We start from the raw sequence: 23,173 nt of genomic DNA, 5'->3' as shown, positions 1-23,173 counted from the left end.
ACGCCATTCTCCTGCCTCAGCCTCCGAGTAGCTGGGACTACAGGCGCCCGCCACCACGCCCGGCTAGTTTTTTGTATTTTTAGTAGAGACGGGGTTTCACCATGTTAGCCAGGATGGTCTCGATCTCCTGACCTCATGATCCACCCGCCTCGGCCTCCCAAAGTGCTGGGATTACAGGCTTGAGCCACCGCGCCCGGCCTTGTCTTTTGTTTTTTGAGACAGTTGCTCTGTCACCTAGGCTGGAGTGCAGTGGTGCGATCTTGGCTCACTGTAACCTGCACCTTCCAGATTCAAGCAATTATTGTGCCTCACTCTCCCAAGTTTCTGGGATTACATGCATGTGACACCATGCCCAGGTAATTTTTTTTTGTTTATTTTTAGTAGAAATGGGGTTTTGCCATGTTGTTCAGGCTGGTCTCAAACTCCTAGACTTAAATAATATACCTGCGTCAGCCTCCCAAAGTGCTGGGATTTTGTATTTTTAGTAGAGACGGGGTTTTACCATGTTGGCCAGGCTGGTCTCAAACTCCTGACCTCGTGATCCACCCGCCTCAGCCTCCCAAAGTGCTGGGATTACAGGCATGAGCCACCGTGCCCAGCCCAAAAGTAGCTTTAAAAAAAAAAAAATTTGATGCATAATTAGGTGTACATGGTTTAGGGATGCATGTGATAATCTAATACATTCATATAATCTGTAAAAATTAAATCTATGTACTTGGAATATTTATCATTCTAAATATGTGTTTCTTTATGCTGGAAACATTCAAATTATTCTCTTCTAGCTATTTTGAAATGTACAACAGGTTATCGTAAACTATAGTCACCCTACTGATCTGTCTAGCCCTAAGTCTTATTTCTTCTTTCAGACCATGTATTTGTACCCATTGGTCAGCTTCTCTTCAACTCCCTGCTCCCCTGCTCTTCCCAGCCTCTGGTAACCACCATTCTACTCTCTCTTCATGAGATCTACTTTCTTTTATCTCCCACATATGAGTGGGAACATGTGATATTTGTCTTTTTATGCTTGGCTTACTTCACTTAACATTAATGATCTCCAGTTCTAACCATGTTCCTGCATGACAGAATTTCTTTCTTTCTTATGTCTGTAATATTCCACTGAGTATATATACCACACACTTTTTTTTTTTTTTTTTTTGAGAAGGAGTCTTGCTGTGTTGCCCAGGCTGAAGGTCGGTGGCGCAATCTCAGCTCACCACAACCTCCGCCTCCTGGGTTAAAGAGATTCTTCTGCCTCAGCCTCCCGAGTAGCTGGGATTACAGGCACGTGCCACCACGCCGGGTTAATTTTTTTGTATTTTTTAGTAGAGACGGGGTTTCACCATGTTGGTCAGGCTGGTCTCAAACTCCTGACCTCATGAGCCACTGTGCCGAGCCACCACATCTTCTTTATTCATTAATCTGTTGATGGTCACTTTTACATTGATTCCATGTTTTGCCTGTTGTGTACTGTGCAGCAATAAACATGGGAGTGCAGATACCTTTTCAAAAAGGAGCTTATTTTTACATGCTAATATTTTGGGGGATTTTTTTCCTTTTATTTTCTGAATTGTTTATTAATTGTAGACATCATGATATTTTTCCCCTGAATATTTTAATGTATAGCTCTAAAAAATAAGGCTTTTTTTTTTTTTTTTTTTATGGCCATAGTACCTTTGTTAAGATCTAATAGGCCGGGCGCAGTGGCTCACGCCTGTAATCCCAGCACATTGGGAGACTGAGGTGGGCGGATCACCTAAGGTCAGGAGTTCAAGACCAGCCTGGCCAATGTGGTGAAACCCTGTCTCTACTAAAAATACAAAAAATTAGTCGGGCATGGTTGTGCGGACTTGTAATCCCAGCTACTTGGGAGGCTGAGGCAGGAGAATCACTTGAACCTGGGAGGCGGAGGTTGCAGTGAGCTGAGATAGCACCATTGCAGTCCAGCTTGGGCAGCAAGAATGAAACAGTGTAGTGTCTCAAAAAAAAAAAAAAAAAAGAGGGACGGGCGCAGTGCCACACGCCTGTAAATCCCAGCACTTTGGGAGGCCGAGGTGGGTGGATCATGAGGTCAGGAGTTTGAGACCATCCCAGACAACATGGTGAAACCCCGTCTCTACTAAAATACAAAAAGTTAGCCGGGTGTGGTGGTACATGCCTATAATCCCAGCTACTTGGGAGGCTTAGGCAGGAGAATTACTTGAACCCGGGAGACGGAGGTTGCAGTGAGCTGAGATCCCACCATTGTACTCCACCCTGGTGAGAGAGCAAGACTCCATCTCGGGGGGGGGGCGGAAACTAACAATTAATTAGAAATCCTTAATATCATTCAATACCTAGTTTATTTTAAAATTTTCTGAGTTGTCCCCGGAATATCAGTGGATCATTATATTTAATTGTGGTAACAGTATCATCTTAACAACATTACAGGCCAAGGCATGGTGACTCATGCCACTAATCCTAGCACTTTGGGAGGCCAAGGCATGAGGATTGCTTAAGCCCAGGAGTTTGAGAACAGCCTGGGGAACATAGTGAGACCCTATCTCTATCTCTGTTTGTTTGTTTGTTTGTTTTTAATTAGCCAGGTGTGGTGGCATGTGCCTGTAGCCCCAGCTGCTCAGGAGGCTGAGGTGGGATTTGAGCCCAGCAAGTCAAGCCTGCAGTGAGATATGATCACACCACTGGTCTCTAGTGTGGTTGATAGAGTGAGACCCTATCTCAAAAAAAAAAAAAAATAGCGTTACATTTTTATTCACACTTGTTTCAGAGCAGTGCAATGACTTGAAGGAGCTTGTATGGCCCTAGGGTTCTTTTCATAAGTTTGTCTAATGCTGATTCATAGTCTTTTTTTTTTTTGAGACTGAGTCTCACTCTCACCCAGGCTGGAATGCAGTGACACTATCACAGCTCACTGCAACTTCCACCTCCCGGGTTCGGGCAGTTCTCCTGCCTCATCCTTCCAAGTAGCTGGGACTGCAGGCGTATGCCATCCCACCCAGATAATTTTTGTATTTTTAGTAGAGACTTGAGTTTCACCACGTTGGCCAGGCTGGTCTTTGAACTCCTAGCCTCAAGTGATCCACCCACTTTGGCCTCCCAGAGTGCTGGGATTACAGGTGTGAGCCTCCCACACTCTGTCTGATTCATAGTCTTTTTTTCTTTTCTTTTTTTTTTGCGATGGAATTTCGCTCTTGTCACCCAGGCTGGAGTGCAGTGGCGAGATCTCAGCTCACTGCAGCCTCCACCTCCCAGGTTCAAGCAATTCTGCTGCCTCAGCCTCCCAAGTAGCTGGGATTACAGGCGTGCACCACCACACCCAGCTAATTTTTGCATTTTTAGTAGAAATAGGGTTTCACCATGTTGGCCAGGCTGGTCTTGAACTCCTGACTTCAGATGATCCACCCGCCTCTGCCTCCCAAAGCGCTCAGATTACAGGTGTGAGCCATTGCACCTGGCCCTGATTAATAGTCTTTTAATATTTATGTCTAATACAGAAATATTAACCTGCTTGGTGGTGAGGTGTCCTGTGAACCCCTTGAAATTACGTGGAAACCTTTCCTGTGTGTGTGCATTTTTCAGGAGAGAGGCTGCATACCTTTTGTTACTCTCAGATTTGGGACTAAAAAATGGTTAAGACTATTAGTTTTTATTCCTGTTTTCCATAGTGGCTATCTTAAGGTACATTTCTTCAAATATTCCTTTTTTTTTTTTTTTATTTTTTATTTTTTTTTTTTTGAGACAGAGTCTCGATCTTTCGCCCAGGCTGGAGTTCAGTGGCGTGATCTCAGCTCACTGCAAACTCCGCCTCCTGGGTTCACACTATTCTCCTGCCTTCAGCCTCCCGAGTAGCTGGGACTACAGGCGCCCGCCACCACTCCTGGCTAATTTTTTTGCATTTTTAGTAGAGATGGGGTTTCACCATGTTAGCCAGGATAGAATGGTCTTGATCTCCCGACGTCATGATCCACCCGCCTCGGCCTCCCAAAGTGCTGGGAATACAGGTATGAGCCACCACGCCCATTTCTTCAAATATTCTAACATTTTTCCTCCTGGCATCGTTACCTCCACCTCCTGAGCATCTCATTAAAGGTAACAGATGTAGGTTATTCTAATCTTTCAAAAAATCTTGCATTAGCGGAAAGGAGAAATAATAGACTGAGGAAGAAATAGGATTGAGGGAAGGATGCTTTAGGGAGCTTAACCATGTTTGGGAGTCGGAAACTGTCAGGGGTGGGGAAGATTCAAGACAGGGAAAACAAATTGACAAAATCTTGGAATACATGGCATGATGAGGTTGGAAGAGCCTTAGGAAGATATAAGAGATCTATCCTTCCATAGTTTACAAAACAAGCAGCAAAAGTTATAGTTATTCATGCCTAATTCCTTAAAGTAGGAGACTGTGTTAAGTGTTAAGGAGGGAATGAGGGTGATGGTGCTCAGAGGGACAGTGTTAGGATAGCCACTATGGAGAATCAATTCATTCTCCCTCTTGAATCTTTTTCTGTATTAGCGCCTTCCCCTGTAGAACTGATGTGTCAAAGGTTACCAGAGATCTCCTAAATCCACTTATATTTGAGTTCCTACCTCATTAGTTTTCTTGAGATAACACATGTAAATCTTTTTTTTTTCTTTTTTTTGAGGGAGTTTTGCTCTTGTTGCCCAGGCTGGAGTGCAGTGGTGCCATCTTGGCTCACTGCAGCCTCTGCCTCCCGGGGTTCAAGCGATTCTCTTGCCTCAGCCTCCCAGGTAGCTGGGACTATAGGCATGCATTACCATTCCCGGCTAATTTTGTATTTTTAGTAGAGACGGAGTTTCTCCATGTTGGTCAGGCTGGTCTTGAACTCCCAACTTCAGGTGATCCGCCTGTCTCGGTCCCCCAAAGTGTTGGGATTACAGGCGTGAGCCACCGCTCCCAGCCAACACATGTAAATCTTAACATGATGCTTGTACATTAGAAATTGCTTAATAAGTGTTTTTATTATTGATGTTGCGTGACAGCTGTGAAAATAGAGCTGATAAATAGGTTATAGGAGAAAGATTGAATGAGATTGCCCAGGGAAAACAGAGTAAGAAAGGCCTGGACAAAAGATTGCTTAAAGGTGTTCTAGAAAAGAAAAAAAAACTGAAAGAGGTAAACAAATCAGGGGGTGGGTGGAAAAGAGATAATATTGTCATGTTGCTAGTTAACTGTTTCCCAAACGTGGTTAACTTTCATACCTACTTGCCTTTCCTCCTGCTTTTCTCTTGGTCCTCTCTCTGGGTGGCTGAGCCCCATTCTTCTTTGACAATTCAGCTTTTTATGTTATTGTAGTTTTTCCTCATTCCTTTATGCAGAATTTCTTATTTATCCATGTCCTCATAGCACCTAATGTACCTCTATACAGTGTTTCTAAGTGGAGTTGCAGACCCCTTTGAGAAAAAATATGAAATGTGTGAATCCTCTTCCTAAAAAAATCTACATTTTAGTCTTTTGCAAATAATTTCAGAGAATACCTGGGTTCCTAGAGGCCTGTTCCATAGACCCCAGATTAAGAACCCCTGGCTTTTATTTGTTTGTTTTACTTTAAAAAATTACCTGGCTAGGCACAGTGGCTCATACCTGTAATTCTGGCACTTTGGGAGGCTGAGATGGGAGGATTGCTTGAGCTTGGGAGGTCAGGGTTGCAGTGAGCCATGATTGAGCCACTACAGTCTAGCCTGGGAGACAGAACGAGACTCTGTCTCAAAACAAAAACAAAAATCCAGGGTTCTAGGTAGTTAAAGAAAAAAAAAAAGATTTCAACTCTTTTCATATTTCTTTGGCTGGGGTGTAGGGAGCTGGCAGGGGGAGGTTAGACATTGTCCAGTAAATGCCCAAGGCTTTAAGCTTCCAGTTTTCTTATTTGCAAAAATTTGAAACTAATTCCAATTAAAGTGAGAAAAATGTAAATAATATCTTTTTGCTATACTGTATAATTCAAAATATGTAGCAGTTAAAAATCTTACCAAAATTGACTGGTATACTGGCTCACACCTGTAATTCTAGCACTTTGGGAAGCTGAAGTGGATTGACAGAAGGATTGCTTGAGGCCAGGAGTTTCAGACCAGCCTGGGCAACATGGCAAGACCCTGTACCTAAAAAAAAAAAAAGTTTTAATTAGTCGGGCATGGTGGTGCACCAGTGTAGTCCTAGCTACTTGGGAGGCTGATACAGGAGGCTCGCTTGAGCTCAAAGGATAGTCCTAGCTACTCAGGAGGCTGCGGTGAGCTGTGATCATGCTCCAGCCTGGGCAACAGAGTGAGGTTCTGTCTCTTAAAAAAAAAAAAAAAAAAATGGGGAGTGCCAAGCACAGTGGCTCACACTTGTAATCCCAGGACTTTGGGAGGCTGAGACAGGTTGATCACCTGAGATCAGGAGTTCGAGACCAGCCTGGCCAACATGAAATTACCAAAAATTGTCTCATAAGTTGACAAAATTGTTAATTTGTGTCATAAAATTTTGTCAAAATTTTTTCTCATAAGCTTGACAAAATGGACAATTTCAAAGAGAGTAGGAAGTATTGGAGGCCAGCGGATTAGCAGTGGGAAATCATATGAGCCACTACCAAGTTTTTGCCTATAAGAATAGAGAAGTGACAGCTCCTACATGCAGTTTGAAATAATGGTGACAGAATACAGGGTTTGGAGTCCGAGGTAGTGCCTAAATTTTGAGCCCAGGAAGAAATGGGGAAAAGAAAAAGGGAAACACTGGTAAGCCAGAAGGATGCTGAATTAGGTTAGAGTTGATGATAGAATAACCAATTTAAAATGTCTTATAGATAAGATCTAGAACGAAGGTTTGGTAAGAAGTCTGAGCTACATACATAAGATTATCAGCAACACAAATGTTAAGGTGGAGCCATTTAAAGAAAGAACAGAAGGGACCTGTGATTTACTGATTGTTGAAAATGAAAATAAAGGAGTCAGAAAATAAAGATTGTGAGTCAGCAGGACTTTTGTCTTATTTTCAAGTGGATTTATTGATTACTTTTCTTCTTACAGCCAAGTGCAAGATCTGTGAGTGGGCGTTTGAAAGTGAGCCACTATTTCTCCAGCATATGAAGGATACTCATAAGCCTGGAGAGATGCCTTATGTTTGCCAGGTATTGCCTTTTTCTCCAGGGAGTTTTAGCAGTTTTACTCTCAGGCAGAACACAAAGAATCTGCTAATGAATATTGCTGAATACCTACTGCATACACTCAGTTTAGGAACTCTGAGTAGGTACAGAAGAAATAGTAAACACAGTTTATCTTCAGGGTTTCCATGCAGGAGGAAAACATAAAAGAACATGTCCACAAGTAGACTAGCCAGGGAACATGTGCATATTCTAAGGGAGTGTCTGTCTCCTGAACGTGCCCTTTGGAAATTCACAGAAAAGGCTTTATTTTTCTTAGTTATAGAACATGGATTGTTCTTAGACTTTCCTGTCCCTTCCTGTTTTTAAAGTAATAGCTAAATCTATCACAGACATAGCCCAGCATTACAAAGTCAGAAAAATAATTCGATTTCTATGCATTTGGGAAAACTTTTTTTTTTATTTAAAAGTTTTTATTGCTACCTTTTTTTTTTTTTTTTAAGGCCTCTCAGTTGTTCACTTCATTCTTAGCCTTATTTTCCCTCTTATGTGACTCAGGTGTGTCAATATCGCTCCTCACTCTACTCTGAGGTAGATGTCCATTTTCGGATGATCCATGAGGATACCCGGCATCTGCTCTGCCCTTATTGCCTGAAGGTCTTCAAAAATGGCAATGCATTCCAACAGCATTACATGAGGCACCAGGTACTAGGCACCAAGCAATTCCCATATTCTCTTTATTTTTTTTTTTTTAAACATGGATGCTGGGGCCAGGGCTGAGCTAGGCAAATAATTTGGGCAGAGATTATAATATGCATATGTTTGCAGAAATTGATTGAATTCATTTATGTGCCATGTACCAGTCTAGATGCTAGAGATTTAGTGGTAAACAAGGCAAACAATACAATAAAGCATGAAGAGTACTGTGTTGGGGAAAGTATAGGATGTAGAAAATCACATAGCTATTCTGGGTGCCTAGTAAGGCTTCCAGAAAGAAGTGTTGTTCAATACCTGAGGGATGAATAAGATTGAGCCAGATGAAATAAGATGAAGAACAGTGTGTCCAAGGCACAAAGCAAGATTATGGAGGTTCAAGAAATTGAGAGAGATTCAGTGTAGGGTGTAAGAGACAGAGGAGTTGGAAGTTAGGCAGGGACAGATCATGGAGGGTCTTTTAAGCCATGAAAAGAAGTCATTGGGAAGCTATTAAAGGGGTTTTAAGCCCTGGAGTGATGTGTTCAGATTTAGTTAAGATTTTATACTGCTTGCACTGCAGAGAATGGATTAAAGGAGATTGAGACTACAGTTAGGGAAACTAGGTAGAAGGCTTTTTTCAGTAGTTCAGGTGAGAGATGATACTGGCTATTGGCTTTTGAAATGAAGAAAAAGAGGGTAGAGTTGAGAGATATTCAGAAGATTTGTGATATTTATGATGTAGAGATGGATTAGGTGAAGGTAGCAATGCAGTAGTTAAGAATAGTGCCTAAGATTCTGTCTTGGGCAACTGGGTGAATGAGGGAACTATTTGCTGAGATAGAAACAATAGAGAAAGTATATTTGTGAGGGGGGAGATCATGAGTTTGGATATTGTAAGTTAGCAGTATCTGGATGTCAAGTGTAGCTGTTGGATAATAGATCTGAAGCCTGGGAGAGAACTCTGGGTTGCAGAAAAGATATTTAGGAATCAGCGTTAAATAAATCCTGTAGATTTTAAACTTAAATGCCATGGGCCCCCCAACCCTGTTGAGAATAAGAGAAGGCTTAGGATATTTGAAGTCTCTTATCTATAGCGCAACCACCATAGTACTAGGAAGAAAGCCAGAAGAGTCTTAACATTAAGGAAACTGGGGAGAAGAAAGTATTTTAAAGAAAAGGGTGTGATCAAAATGTCATATGTTACAGGAAGGTGTCAAGCAACATAAGGACTTAGAAACAAGCCTTTAATTTAGCAACATTGATGAGAGCCATTTTGTTGGTTGGTAGGGTGGAAGTTAGATTTCAGCAGAACAAATGAATGAGAGGTAAGGAAATGAAGATGATGTATTTAAAGATGTTTATTTATAAAAAGGGAGGACCCCCAGGGTAGGTAAATCCAGAGGAAGAAGTGGCAAAGAAGAATTTCTTGTTGCTTTTGTTTATTTACTTTATAAGATGAAAAGCTATGACTTCGTTTTAAAATACTACAAGAAGAGAGCCACTAGAGGAGAGTGAAAGGTATATAAGAGAGGATTCAAAATGGAGAATGTGTGCTTAATAGTCACATACATATGCACACAAACATATGCACCCTATTACGCTCGTAGTCTCCTTTGCACAGTAGTGACTGCTGATCATCTACCACAACTGTATTTCCAAATAGGGGGGTGGAAATTGTCTCTCAGCCTAAACTTGTTATCCTACTAAAGGAAATCATAGACATGGGTTCTATTTTTGAAGGACTTCAATACTAGGCAGACTGAATCCTCAAAATGGTCTCACCAGGAGACGTATCTGTATATACTGATGTGTTAAGTGGGAAAACAGCAAGATAAGTGCTATCATTTGTATTAAAAGGAGAAAAAGAAGAGGGCTGAGGTGGGAGGATCACTTCAGCCCAGGAGGTGGAGTCCAGCCTGGGCAACATGGTGAGACAACATTTCTGCAAAAAGGAAAGGGAAAAAAGTGGGGGCCAGGCACAGTGGTGCACGCCTATAATCCCAACACTTTGGGAGGCCAAGGCGGGTAGATCACTTGAGCCCAAGAGTTGAAGACCAGCCCGGGCAACATGGTGACACCCAGTCTCTACAAAAAATACAAAAAGTAGCCGGGCATGGTGGCGCATGCCTGTAGTCCCAGCTACTTGGGACGTGCAGTGAGCTGTGAACATGCCACTGCATTCCAGCCTGGGCAACAGAGACCTTGTCTCAAAAAAAGGGGGGTGGGGCAGGTAATGATTGGATACGAATGTGTTTGTGATACAGTTACATGTGTAGACTGTCCACGAAAGCATACTCAGGAAACTGGTAATAAGTCGTTTGTATGGAAGGGAACTGAGTGTCGGAGTTGAAAGCAAAGTTAGAAGAGTACAGAAAAAAAAGTATGGCTTTTCTTTACTATGTACATTGTCCTTTTTTAAAAAAAAGAATGTCCAGGAGAATGTCCAGTTGTCAGCAATGTAAAGATACAATACAAATAAAGGTTACATCACTCATTCAAATTGTTAAACAAGTCAGGAACAGATGATTTGAGAACTTAGTCATCCTGGACTAGAATCTACCATCTTTCTTTGAGATCATGGGAGGTGATGATTCTCAATGGTAGGTTTTGTGGTCATGTCGCGTATTTCTTTCTTACTCTCTTAAATTATCAACAGAAAGGTGGGAAGAATGATATGGTTGACATTGATCTGCTTTCTCCTCAAAGAAGAAAATTTATTAGGAACCTTTAAGGGATTTTGTCTCTTTTTTTCCCTCCCCCACTTCAGAAGAGAAATGTTTATCACTGCAACAAATGCCGGCTACAGTTTCTCTTTGCCAAGGACAAAATTGAACACAAGCTTCAACACCATAAAACCTTCCGTAAACCCAAGCAGCTGGAGGGCTTGAAACCAGGCACCAAGGTAAAGAGTTTCCCAGTGTCTTATAGGCTCAGGGAGGGAGGAATAGAGATTTTCAGTATTCTGAAATTCAGCGTGGGTTATGTCTCATTGTTACTTCCCTTGTTTCTCAGGTGACAATCCGGGCTTCCCGAGGGCAGCCACGAACTGTTCCTGTATCCTCTAATGATACACCTCCCAGCGCCTTGCAGGAGGCAGCACCGCTGACCTCCTCCATGGACCCTCTGCCTGTCTTCCTTTATCCCCCTGTCCAGCGCAGCATCCAGAAGAGAGCTGTTAGGAAAATGTCAGCACCTTCTTCTAAGTGCTGGGCGGGTGGGGACTGGGTGGGCAGGATTATTCCTGATACACAGTGCGATCTGGTAGCTTTTTAGCAGGGTTTGTTGTCTGAAAATCCTACATTTTGGGGACCCCTGAGGCAGTAATGAGAATTCTTTCTTTTTTCCCACAGGAGTGTCATGGGCCGGCAGACATGCCTGGAGTGCAGCTTCGAGATCCCAGACTTCCCTAATCATTTCCCTACTTACGTACACTGCTCTCTGTGTCGCTATAGCACCTGCTGCTCTCGAGCTTATGCCAACCACATGATCAAGTAAGTTGTTTTTTAACCAGTATTTTAGCTTGAGAGTTCAGATTCTTTCTTTTTTTTTGGAGACAGGGTCTTGCTCTGTCCCCCAGGCTGGAGTACAATGGCACAATCTTGGCTCACTGCAACCTCTGCCTCCTGGGTTCAAGTGATTCTCCTGTCTCAGCCTCCCAAGTAGCTGGGATTACAGGTGTGCACCACCACACCTGGCTGATTTTTTTGTATTTTTAGTGGAGATGGGGCTTCACCATGTTGGCCAGGCTGGTCTCAAACTCCTGAGCTCAGGTGATTCACCTGCCTCGGCCTCATAAAGTGCTGGGATTATGGGCGTGAGCCACTGCACCTGGTCCCAGCCAGATTCTTGAGCACTCATTTCATTTTCTCCCCTGCTCCTAATATGTTTCCTCCTTCAACTCTTAGAGCTATTTGTTCTTCTCTCCTAGCAGAGTGAGAGGCTTTGTTTTTTCAGTTTTGATGGTCTGTGCTACTAGGGCCAAGTAGCAGTAGTATTAGGTGGGAGGTGGTTAGAAATGCTGGCTCTCAGCCCCACCCTAGGCCTCCTGAATCAGAATGTGAATTTTAATAGATCCTCAGGGGACTCATATGCATATTAAAGTTTAAGAAGCATGGTGACAGGAAAACTGGCTTAGGTTGAGATTAGGATGCACTGAAGAAGCGTCTCTTTTGTTGGGGGATTGTCACTGGCTGGTGATCTGCAGCTTAGCCAGCAGAACTCCATAACTCATACCACTTCTTTGTCTTTCTCAGCAATCATGTTCCACGGAAGAGCCCCAAGTATTTGGCTTTGTTTAAAAATTCTGTGAGGTAAGAAAAAACTTACTGTCAGCATCTTAATTTTTCAGGTTTTTACATTAATTAATTTTCAGGTTTTTCATTATTTGGAGAGGTGGTTATGTGAATTAATTTCGGAGAAAGTGGGAGGGCATTCCTTTTCTTTCTTAAGCCTCAAAGCTTAATGGTCTCAAGTGTCACTGCTGTATTTCTCTTAGATATTCTCGATTCTCTTTTTTAGTGGAATCAAGCTGGCCTGCACTTCATGTACCTTTGTTACCTCTGTGGGAGATGCTATGGCCAAGCATTTGGTATTCAACCCCTCTCACAGATCCAGCAGCATCCTGCCACGGGGTAAGTAGGAGAGATGGGGATTAGTTGAGCAAGGGGAGGAAAAAAGATCCAGGTTCGTACTGTATGCATCAGGAGCATGCCCACCTGGCCTCACTTATTCACCGTTGAGATGTACTGTACCAAATTAGAAACCTTCCGACCTAAAGTTTATAGAAAACTGGGAAAGCTGGTCACTGTGAACAGCGTATTTTTATGTAGTAAGTTGAAATCCCAGGGCAGTGTCTTTGGAGGGCTTATTTCTTCACTGAGCTAACTTTTTTTATTGTTTCATTTTCCATAGGACTCACTTGGATAGCTCACTCAAGGTAACAAAAACTCACTCACCTCACAATTTAATTTCTGATTTGCAGTGTGTTTATTCTTTATTATTATTATCATCATATTATTATTTCAATTTCCTAGTTGAACTGAGATTTTTCCTTCTCTCTTTGCTCCTCATCCCTTTAGGCATGGCCAGACTCGTGACCGAGTGCATGACCGGAACGTGAAGAATATGTACCCTCCTCCTTCCTTCCCCACTAACAAAGCTGCCACTGTGAAATCTGCGGGGGCCACCCCAGCTGAGCCTGAAGAGCTACCAACTCCCTTAGCCCCAGCACTCCCATCACCAGCCTCAACTGCAACCCCACCACCAACCCCCACTCACCCACAGCCTTTAGCCCTTCCACCATTGGCTACGGAGGGAGCTGAATGTCTGAATGTTGATGATCAGGATGAAGGGAGCCCGGTCACCCAGGAACCTGAGCCAGCATCAGGTGGTGGTGGTAGTGGGGTTGGCAAAAAGGAGCAGCTGTCTGTGAAGAAGCTTCGAGTAGTACTGTTTGCTCTATGCTGCAATACAGAACAGGCAGCTGAACACTTCCGAAATCCCCAGCGACGTATTCGGCGTTGGCTTCGACGTTTCCAGGCCTCCCAGGGGGAGAATCTAGAGGGGAAATATCTAAGCTTTGAGGCAGAAGAGAAACTGGCTGAGTGGGTGCTAACCCAGCGTGAACAACAGCTACCTGTAAATGAGGAGACCTTGTTCCAGAAGGCCACCAAAATAGGACGTTCTTTGGAAGGGGGATTTAAGATCTCCTATGAGTGGGCTGTGCGTTTCATGCTGCGGCACCACCTGACTCCCCATGCCCGGCGAGCTGTGGCCCACACCCTACCTAAGGATGTGGCAGAGAATGCAGGACTCTTCATTGAATTTGTACAACGGCAGATTCACAACCAGGACTTACCCTTGTCTATGATTGTGGCTATTGACGAGATATCCTTGTTCCTGGATACAGAGGTGCTGAGCAGTGATGACCGAAAGGAGAATGCCCTGCAGACGGTGGGCACAGGGGAACCTTGGTGTGATGTAGTCCTGGCCATTCTGGCAGATGGCACTGTCCTTCCCACCCTGGTTTTCTACAGAGGGCAGATGGATCAGCCTGCTAACATGCCAGATTCCATATTGCTAGAGGCAAAGGAGAGTGGCTACAGTGATGATGAGATAATGGAGCTGTGGTCAACTCGAGTGTGGCAGAAGCACACAGCTTGCCAGCGCAGCAAAGGCATGCTTGTGATGGACTGTCATCGCACTCACTTGTCAGAAGAGGTACTGGCTATGCTTAGTGCCTCTAGCACTTTGCCTGCAGTGGTCCCAGCAGGCTGTAGCTCCAAAATTCAGCCATTAGATGTATGCATCAAAAGAACTGTCAAGAACTTCCTGCATAAAAAGTGGAAGGAACAGGCTCGGGAAATGGCAGATACTGCATGTGATTCTGATGTCCTCCTTCAGCTGGTGCTTGTCTGGCTGGGTGAAGTGCTAGGTGTCATTGGGGACTGTCCAGAGCTAGTTCAGCGCTCCTTCCTGGTGGCTAGTGTTCTGCCTGGCCCTGATGGCAACATTAACTCACCTACAAGAAATGCTGACATGCAGGAGGAGCTAATTGCCTCCCTAGAGGAGCAACTGAAGCTGAGTGGGGAACATTCTGAGTCTTCCACTCCACGACCCAGATCATCTCCTGAAGAGACAATTGAGCCTGAAAGCCTTCACCAGCTCTTTGAGGGTGAAAGTGAGACCGAGTCTTTCTATGGCTTTGAAGAAGCTGACCTAGATCTGATGGAGATTTGAGTGGGGTCATGAGGGGGTGTGGAGTGGGGGTGGGAACATGTGAGGGAGGGTAAAGGGGCTTAGGGAAAAGGGGGCATACCAGGTGGGGTATTTGGTTTATATTTTTTAATTTTACACCACCACTCCCCCCTGAAGTTGACTTACACTTCCCTGTGGATTTGTGGATTAATTAGGAAAACCAATAGTAACCACGTCTGAGCCAAGGAGCTGGCCCATTGGTCGTTCACTTCTGCTAAAAACAGGTTTTTGTGACTTTTTTTTTTTTTTAAATTTAAATCACTGTGTTTGGTATTTTTCTGACAAAATTAAGAAAAAGAAAAAAAAATTGTGGGCGAATGTTAAATTTTGTTTCCCCTTTTACCTCGATTGTATCATAGTACTTCTGGTTTTTTTGTTTTATTGTGTGGCCAATGTCTTTGGGCATGATGCTATCTAATCATTGTCAATGTGAGAACATTTCTGAAGATGGGAAAGACAAATTATGTAGCTCACAAACTGGTTTATTATATATATGGATAAAAAACTTTTTTCATTGTGGTCTTAACACTTTTATATAAAAATGAAAATGGAAAAAAAAGTCCCACTGAACTCTCTCTTCCTTCTCCTTTTCTTGCCTTCCCTCTCCAGAGATGTTGGTTTCTACAGCAACCCTAGATATAAAATTGTGGCTTTAAAAATGCATGAAACCACCTTTAATTATCCAGAATGAATAGATTTGTCTTTTCCTCACCACCTTCCCTCCAAAACATGACATAAACAATATTTTTTGCACTTGTGATCCTTGGCCCCTTTCCCCGTTCTCACACCATCCATCACTCTGGACAAAGGATGATACAGGTGTTATTAGCAAGCAAGAGGTACTGAGGTGATCAAACAGTTTTAGGGTGGAAGCCATTCCCAGTTTGAGTCTTCATCCTGTAAGCCCCCAGGGGCAGTCCCTACTTTATTGAACTTCATCCTGTTAAATGGTGAACATGCCTGTTTAAGGGATTGCTGGTCCTATAGTCAGGAGCTAATTGTTCAAGAAGTGTTGCACTTCAAAAAGACAAGACAGACTACTTGTTGAAATCCAGCGTACTCTGTGGCTTTCCCCTATTTCTCTTAATACTTAGGGAAGAATCTGATAGGAAGAAGCGCACAGGGGTGTGCACAAAGAAAATGACATGAATCTTTATTTTTCACTGCCAGCTTCAAGGAAAAAATTTTTTCTACAATTTGCATGAGGGATTTTTTTAATTGTATGTACTCATGGTTTTAAACCAAAATGTACTGTACCGTACAGAGAAAAGGAGCAAAAAACCAAGTCTTCTGTTTATCCTGAGACTTTCAACAATGTTCCCCTCCTGTGAGCCAAGGAGGCAACCTGCACAAGCTTGTAAATGGTTCGTCTTTAAAATGTACATAAGTGGAACATTTAATAAAATGAGGGGAAATGGATTTATAAACTTGTTTTTTTTCTAGGTGACCTTGTTTAATAGGCTTTCACAGACTGGGAAATGCTCAAGATGTGATGGGCCTGGTGGTACAGGTGTGACATTTGTTACCACCCATTTCTCCCACCCCACCCCGCTTTTTTGTTTGTTTGTTTTTTCATCCCCCAGCACACTATAATATAGTGAACTGGAAAAGTCCCTTCCAGAAACAGCTTGGCCAGCTTTGTGAACCCTTGACATCTGAAAACAACTAAGGATCCATCTGGGCTTCTCTTCCCCAGCTTTTTGCCTGATGCCATTTTATTGACTATGGACTTTGAAGTCAGCCTTTGCCTTTGAGAAAGTTCAAGAACTGATTGGTCACTTCTGTCTACAACAACTTAATCCTACTCTTTGGTAGTTTCTGCAGCAGCCACAGCCTTAGCAGAGCTGGGGTTCCTGTCCTCTGCACATGATTGACTTTCTTGATGGGTAATTTTTTTTAAGATCATAATACCAACAGTGGATCAGCTGGGTTTTGGCCAGGAAGTTGTCTTTGTGGACTCTGCCTGCATGGCTTAGTAGTAGAAGGAAATTTTTTTTGGTTTTGTTTTTTATAATTCAGTTTAATCAATAAACATGTATTTATTGACTATTTTCTGTGTTGAGACTGAATGTGTGGAGGTTTCAGGTTGAAAGCTCATTGTTTTCTTTTGCCTTACAAGTTTGTTGTTACGGACAATGCAAGTGGAGGGATGGTTGATTTTTCCTTCAGTTCTCTCACTGAATTTCTATACTTTGAATTTGCTGCCTATATTTTCTTTCTCAAGAAGTTTGAAGAGGGTATGTGTCAGAGTCACCTACAGTGTTCATTTTAAAAATTCAGGCTGGGCATGATGGCTCATGCCAGTAATCCCAGCACTTGGGAGGCTGAGGCAAGAGGTTGCTTGAGCCCAGAAATTCAAGGCTGCAGTAAGCTATGATCATGCCACTGCACTCCAGTCTGGGCAACAGAATGAGAATTTTGTCTCTAAAATATTCAGGTTTAGAACCATTCCAGGGATGGCTGATGTCCCAGCTGACTTGAGGGCAACCTGAGGCAGAACCATTTATTATCTTTTTTTTTGAGATCGAGTTCATTTATCAGCTTCAGGGCTGGAGTGTGTTGATCTTCACGTAGCTTCCGCCTCCCGGTTATTACCGAAGTTTTCCGGAGGGCACCAGGCGCCGCCACGCCGCTTCGGGTTAGTTTTTTGTATTTAGACGGGTTTCATCATGTTAGATGTCTTCGGTATCGCCAGGATCCTCGTTGCCTTCCAGTGTTGATAGCAGCTAGAGCTACTGCGCTCGCCGCCTAGATTATCTTTAAAGTGGTATTTTAATGAAAATCACAGCCAACATTAAGAAATCTGTATCCTGGCCGGGCGCAGTGCCTCAAGCCTGTAATCCCAGCACTTTGGGGAGGCCGCAGGACGGGCGATCACCGGTGGTCAGAGATCGAGACCATCCTGGCTGACACGGTGGAAACTCTGCCTCTACTTAAAAAATACAAAAAACTAGCCGGGCGAGGTGGCGGGTGCCTGTAGTCCCAGCTACTCGGGAGGCTGGTGCAGGAGAATGGCATGAACCCGGGAGGCGGAGCTTGCAGTGAGCCAAGATCACGCCCACTGCACTCCAGCCTGGCGGTAGAGCTTAGACTCTGTCTCAAAAAAAAAAAAAAAAAAAAAAAAAGAAATCTGTATCCTTTGATAATCCAGTGTAGTGGGAGAAGATTTGGGAGAAGAATTTGAACACAAAAAGCCAGTTAGCACACAAAAATTAAGTCGCTTCTACAGGAAGCTCTGTTTCTAATACAGCTCCAAATGACGCTAGTGTGTCTTTCTGTATCGTGCAGAGAATTCTGTATGTGCTGCAAGACCCTAAGGGTTCTCCAACGAACGAGGGAGATGGCACATAGCAGTACTCGGCAGTTTTGCACTTGGTGTGACCCAGTCAGACAAAAACCACTCAGCAAGCATTTTGAAGAATTTATTTACTTTACAAAAGAAGAGTCTTATCTTTGAACCAGCCAAGTTCAAAGTTAAAAGTAGGGTATAACTTCAGTTCTGGATAATGCATCTGTATTTCATTCAAAGCCACTAAAAAAGGAAGAAAGAACAATAAAAGTGTAAAGCATAAAGGGATCAATTCCTAAAAATAGCTGTACCGTCCAACCAAAACCCTCTCCACCCATTTTCCTGGGTGAGTCTCCCAGAAAAGCCCAGCTTAGTGTAAGCCAAAGACCTCCCCAATCTGTCACCAATTTTTTTCCTATTACTAACCTGATCATGTGGGCAATATCCCAGTTGGTCTCTGCAGACAATGGTCCCTCTATTTCAACACCTTTTTCAGTTACAGTGGCGATTTGAAACTGGAAAAAAGCAGAGCATTCAATAATGCCCACCCCTTAAAGAAGTCCTTAAATGAAAGGTCAAGTGGAGGTCTTCCCCAGGGTAAAAATAGGAGTTACACAAGTGAGGCAATCTGTTCTTCAAAGCATAGAGACCCAGGGATTGCAAGGATTCAGAGCCCACCAATTAGGTTCCCAGCACATTCCTCACCCGGTTGTAAGAACGGGCATCTCGGTAGTACAGCACTCGCATGCAGCGTTCTACTAGGTTACGGGCCTCGGTCTGGCTTAGCACTGGCTGCTTCTCCAGAACTTCTCGCAGCAGAGGCTAGGGAGATTGGGGGAAACCATGGTAGATATTGGGCTGAATAACAGGCTAGTTGTCTCAAATCTATGGTATAAAAAGCATGAGAGTGAAAAGATGACATTCTACCTCGTGCCTCACCAGAATGAACTCTGCTTACTAATAAGCTAAGAGCAACTTCAAGCGGAAGTTCTAGGGTGTCCTCTCTTTGAATGTCTACTGACTCCCAGACATGCCATCTTGTCACTGGAAATCAGTGTCAACACCTACAGCCCCCAGACTACAAAGAAAACCATCTGCCCAGTAATAGGGATCCCAGCCCATCCCTCGTATCAGAATTTCAGGAGAAAAGGAGACAACCACTAATCCATTTCCTTTTGTCTTCCCCTTTCCCCACTTCTAGACTCACTACTTACCTGAGCCAAGTATGCACCATAACCAGTGGCCAGCGAAGGGGCTTCATAGGCTACACCAAGCATGTCCACATAACCGAGGAAGCTAACAGGACACAATGGATCAAAACTCATTTCACCTTAGGTTCATCTTAGCTGAAGAAGGGGACCATGGGGTCTGAGTTAAAGTGGGATTCACTTGGGGAGAAGAGACAGAAGAGATTCTACACAGGTACTAGGTTGGGTGGTAAAGGAAATAAGTTATTTGTATTCATATGAACCTCTCTCCATCAGCATAGCCTCCGATGACCATGGTATTCCACAAAGGGTTCATCTTCGAGCGCCGGCTGTACATGGCCCTGGTCAGCCATGAATGAATAGCTCTAGGACTATAACTATGTCCATCTCCCAGAAGCTCCTCATCAATCCTTAAAAGGAATTGGTTGTGAGAAAAGGGAGAGAATTAAGTCGGGGTCTCCACCCATCCCCAAAAGAAGTTACCACACCTTCCCCCATTTTATACCTCCTAATGCCAAAAACTTTATTGCAAACACTCTTAGATCGCCGACCTCCAACAACTGTCCCAGTCCCCCGCCGCAACATCAAGTCCCCCCATTCAATCGAAGGGAATAAAAAATAGGGGACTCCCCTCTCTACTTGGGAACCATTCTCCTGTTCTCTGGATGACTTACACCATCTGGCCGAGAACTTGCTTCAAATACTGGAAATCAGCATAGTCCCCAGAGGCACCCAGCATGGTACTGTTGTTGACTCGCATGATGCGAGATATGTTGCGGAAACGAGCCAAGGAGCCGTAGGATCCCAGCATGTCTGCGGCAATCACCACTCCGCCCTCGAACTTAACGCCGAGGACTGAGGTCCCGGTCACCATGGGGTTCCTAAAGAGTGAGAACGGTGGGAGCTGAGCGGGGGGATGACCTGCGCCCTCTTTCGCGCACTGAGCTCCGCTTCTGATTTTCTACAATTCCTTCCAATTATTCTGCATTCTCCAGGACTCTGCGCTCCGAGCTCCCCTGCCGTTCGCGCCCCCGGGGTCCCCGCCTCACCTTCCCAGGTTCTCAAAACCGGCCGGCAGCACCAGGCCCCAGGCCCCATGGTCCCTCCCCCTACGCAAGCGAAAGCGCCGAGAACTTACTGGGTCCGTGTGATTGGACCTCTGTAAAGTGCAGACGCTGGATCCATGAAGGAATCGGGAGTGGACGGAATGCGGTAAAACTGTCCTGGGGCCGGACCCCCCGCCCAAAGTCCGGACCGCGACCCCAAAAACGCTTCCATCTTAGTCACGGTAGCAGAAAAAATGAAAGCGCTTGCGCCAACGGAAGCGGAAGTGATCCTTCAGTGTCACTTCTTTCTTTTTCCTGTAGGCGAGTTCCAGCAGCCATGTTGATGAGGTCGCAGCTGAACGTGCAGTAATCCTAGGTGGCGACCGAGACAGGGAGTTGAAATTGCCCAACATCGCTTCACATCGCATCTCCGTGGAGTTTGGACCAGATCACAGCGTTCTAACACACGATTCAAGGAGGAGGGAGGCGTGAAGGTGGGGTGGGGAGGTGGCCACTTAAAAGACGCTGATCACAAATTTTTTTTTTTTTTTTGAGACGGAGTCTCGCTCTGTCCCCCAGGCTGGCGTGCAGTGGCGCGATCTCGGCTCACTGCAACCTCCGCCTCCCAGGTTCAAGCGATTCTCGTGCCTTAGCCTCCCGAGTAGCTGGGATTACAGGCATGAGCCACCACGCCCGGCTAATTTTTTGTATTGTTAGTAGAGAGGGGACTTCACCATGTTGGCCAGACTGGTCTCGAACTCCGGATCTCAGGTGATCCGCCTGCCTCAGACTCCCAAAGTGCTGGGATTACAGGAGTAAGCCGCCTCACCCGGCCGAGAAATCACAGTTCTCATGTTCCTTTTGGATCATTATCAAAAAGCCCACATGAAAATATCAGTGGACACAGGATCTCTTACATCTGTACTCGTCAGAGCAGCCCCACGTGGCAGGCATTATTCGACCCATTTCGTAAATAGGAAACCGAGGCTTGCGGTGTAGTGATTTACCCAGTCACACAGCCGATAACGGTAAAACTGAATCTTGAAGCCAGAATAAAAAAGGAATCAGGGCCCGGTGCGGTGGCTCATGCCTGTAATCCCAGAACTTTGGGAGGCCAAGACGGGAGAATCACTTGAACCCAGGAATTCAAGACCAGCCTCGGCAACATGGTGAGACCTTATCTCTACAAAAACCAAAAACAAACAAAAAAAATTACCCAGGCGTGGTGGTGCACGCCTGTAATTCCAGCTATTTGGGAGGGTGAGGTGGGAGAATTGCCTGAACCCAAGGGAGGTTGCAGTGAGCTGAGGTTGCCCCACTGCACTCCAGCCTGGGCAACAGAGTGAGACCCTGTCTCCAAAAAAAAAAAAAAAAAAAAAAAGTATTAATGTATACTCTTGTGTATTCCCTGTGGGATGTGATAGCTCGGGTGGATCAAGCACTCTCTGTGGGACCTTGGACAAGTCTGAAAGTTTCCTTATTGTCAAGGGCCCTTGCGCACCTCTAAAGAAGCAGAAAAATTCCACTGAAAGTGTAGGGGTGAAACTAAATTCCAGGGGTTTCCTTCTCAATGTAACCCCATAGCAGGGGCTGGAAACAGTGTCTTGAAATTGGTGAACTTTGTCAAAGATAAACAAAGCCAGACAATAAAGTGGAAAGGACAGATTTCAATCAGTAGTAACTACTACAATAAGGAAAAAGAGTTCAGCATGAACTGAACTCGACTGCAATTTGTATACAAGTAATGGGTATTTTATAGGGAAAACGAGGTTAGGGGACGGTGAGACAGAGGGTCATTAGAGTCAGGGAAGTGAACATTTACAGAATTAGTCAATGTAAATGTGCTTAGCTCAGTGATGTCTGCTAGCTGGCAGTTATGGAAGTTAGGATTCCATCCTCCCACAGAGACTAGTGAGGATACTGTCCTCAACACTGTCCTTACGTGTCTTTTGTTTGTTTTTTGAGACAAGTTCTGGCTCTGTCACCCAGGCTGGAGTGCAGTGGCGTGATCTCAGCTCACTGCAACCTATGCCTCCGCGGCTCCAGTGATCTTCCATCTGCAACCTCTTGAGTAGCTGGGGACTACAGGCACTACAATCGGCTAAGTTTTGTTGTTGTTGTTGTTGTTGTTTCTTTTTTTGAGAGGGAGTCTCGCTCTGTTGCCCAGGCTGGAGTGCAGTGGCACAATCTCAACTCACAGCAACTTCCACCTCCCTGGTTCAAGCGATTCTCCAGCCTCAGCCTCGTCAGTAGCTGGGGTTACAGGTGTGCACAACCGTGCCCAGCTAATTTTTTGGGGGTTTTTTTGTGTTTTTAATAAAGACAGGGTTTCATCACATTGGCCAGGTTGGTCTCGAACTCCTGACCTCAGGTAATCCTATCACCCCAACCTCCCAAAGTGCTGGGATTACAGGCGTGACACACCACGACCAGCCTAATTTTTGTATTTTTTTTTATAGAGATCGGGGGGGATCTCACCATGTTGCCCAGGCTGGTTTCAAACTCCTGAGGTCAAGAAATCTGCCCACCTCAGGCTGGGCGCGGTAGTTCATGCCTGTAATCCCAGGACTTTGGGAGGCTTAGATGGGCGGATCACCTGAGGTCAGGGGTTTGAGACCAGCATGGCCAACGTGGTGAAACCCCGTCTCTACAAAAAATACAAAAATTAGCTGGGTGTGGTGGCACATGCCTGTAATCCCAGCTACTCGGGAGACTGAGGCAAGAGATTTGTTTGAACCCAGGAGACAGAGGTTGCAGTGAGATAAGATTGCGCCACTGCACTCCAGCCTGAGCAACAGAGCTAACGAAACACCATCTCAAAAAAAGAAAAGAAAGGAAAGAGAGAAAAAAAGAAAGAAAGGAGAAAAAAGGAGAGAGAAAGGAAGGAAGGAAAGGAGGAAGGAAGGGAGGGAGGGAGGGAGGGAGGAAGGAAGGAAGGAAGGAAGGAAGGAAGGAAGGAAGGAAGGAAAGGAAAGGAAAGGAAAGGAAAGGAAGGAGGGAAAGAAGGAAGGAAGCTGCCCTTATTTTGGCAACCTTGAGTTTTCTCAGGCAGACACTTTAAGGTGGGAGAGGGTCACCTCAGGGATG

General features: G+C 44.5%; 2 protein-coding genes across 12 annotated transcripts in view; one reads left to right on the top strand and one right to left on the bottom strand.

Annotated features, from left to right (window-relative positions):
• POGZ (pogo transposable element derived with ZNF domain) overlaps positions 1 to 16,594 on the top strand; it is a 55,796-nt gene extending 39,202 nt beyond the window's left edge. For 5 of the 11 annotated variants that reach the window (XM_009181179.3, XM_009181205.4, XM_009181209.3 and 2 more), the window contains 9 exons: positions 7,018 to 7,118; positions 7,650 to 7,796; positions 10,555 to 10,689; positions 10,800 to 10,972; positions 11,138 to 11,278; positions 12,041 to 12,097; positions 12,306 to 12,418; positions 12,699 to 12,723; positions 12,866 to 16,594. In XM_009181179.3, the coding sequence (XP_009179443.1) occupies positions 7,018 to 7,118; positions 7,650 to 7,796; positions 10,555 to 10,689; positions 10,800 to 10,972; positions 11,138 to 11,278; positions 12,041 to 12,097; positions 12,306 to 12,418; positions 12,699 to 12,723; positions 12,866 to 14,525 (2,552 nt within the window). In that variant the 3' untranslated portion in view covers positions 14,526 to 16,594. 11 annotated transcript variants of the gene reach the window in all.
• Positions 16,595 to 18,062: 1,468 nt separating this feature from the next.
• On the bottom strand, positions 18,063 to 20,318 carry PSMB4 (proteasome 20S subunit beta 4). Its single transcript, NM_001168954.1, has 7 exons — positions 20,179 to 20,318; positions 19,715 to 19,921; positions 19,304 to 19,450; positions 19,047 to 19,128; positions 18,538 to 18,654; positions 18,259 to 18,347; positions 18,063 to 18,075 (listed from the first exon to the last, which is right to left on the bottom strand). The coding sequence occupies exons 1-7, from the start codon at positions 20,316 to 20,318 to the stop codon at positions 18,063 to 18,065; spliced, it is 795 nt and encodes a 264-aa protein (NP_001162425.1).
• Between the last annotated feature and the right edge of the window lie 2,855 nt (positions 20,319 to 23,173).

This window comes from Papio anubis, chromosome 1 (assembly GCF_008728515.1).
Source record: "Papio anubis isolate 15944 chromosome 1, Panubis1.0, whole genome shotgun sequence".
Taxonomy (NCBI): Eukaryota; Metazoa; Chordata; class Mammalia; order Primates; family Cercopithecidae; genus Papio; species Papio anubis.
This window is presented reverse-complemented; position numbering and strand designations above follow the sequence as displayed.

What these genes read in the sequence shown, in the direction of transcription:
- PSMB4 (NM_001168954.1), bottom strand. Translation starts at nt 20,318, where the DNA reads ATGGAAGCGTTTTTGGGGTCGCGGTCCGGACTTTGGGCGGGGGGTCCG. An exon ending in CAAGTTCTCGGCCAGATGGT is followed by an intron (nt 19,451 to 19,714) that starts GTAAGTCATCCA and finishes ATTCCTTTTAAG; the next exon opens with GATTGATGAGGAGCTTCTGG. An exon ending in GGCTATGCTGATGGAGAGAG is followed by an intron (nt 19,129 to 19,303) that starts GTTCATATGAAT and finishes GTGTCCTGTTAG; the next exon opens with CTTCCTCGGTTATGTGGACA.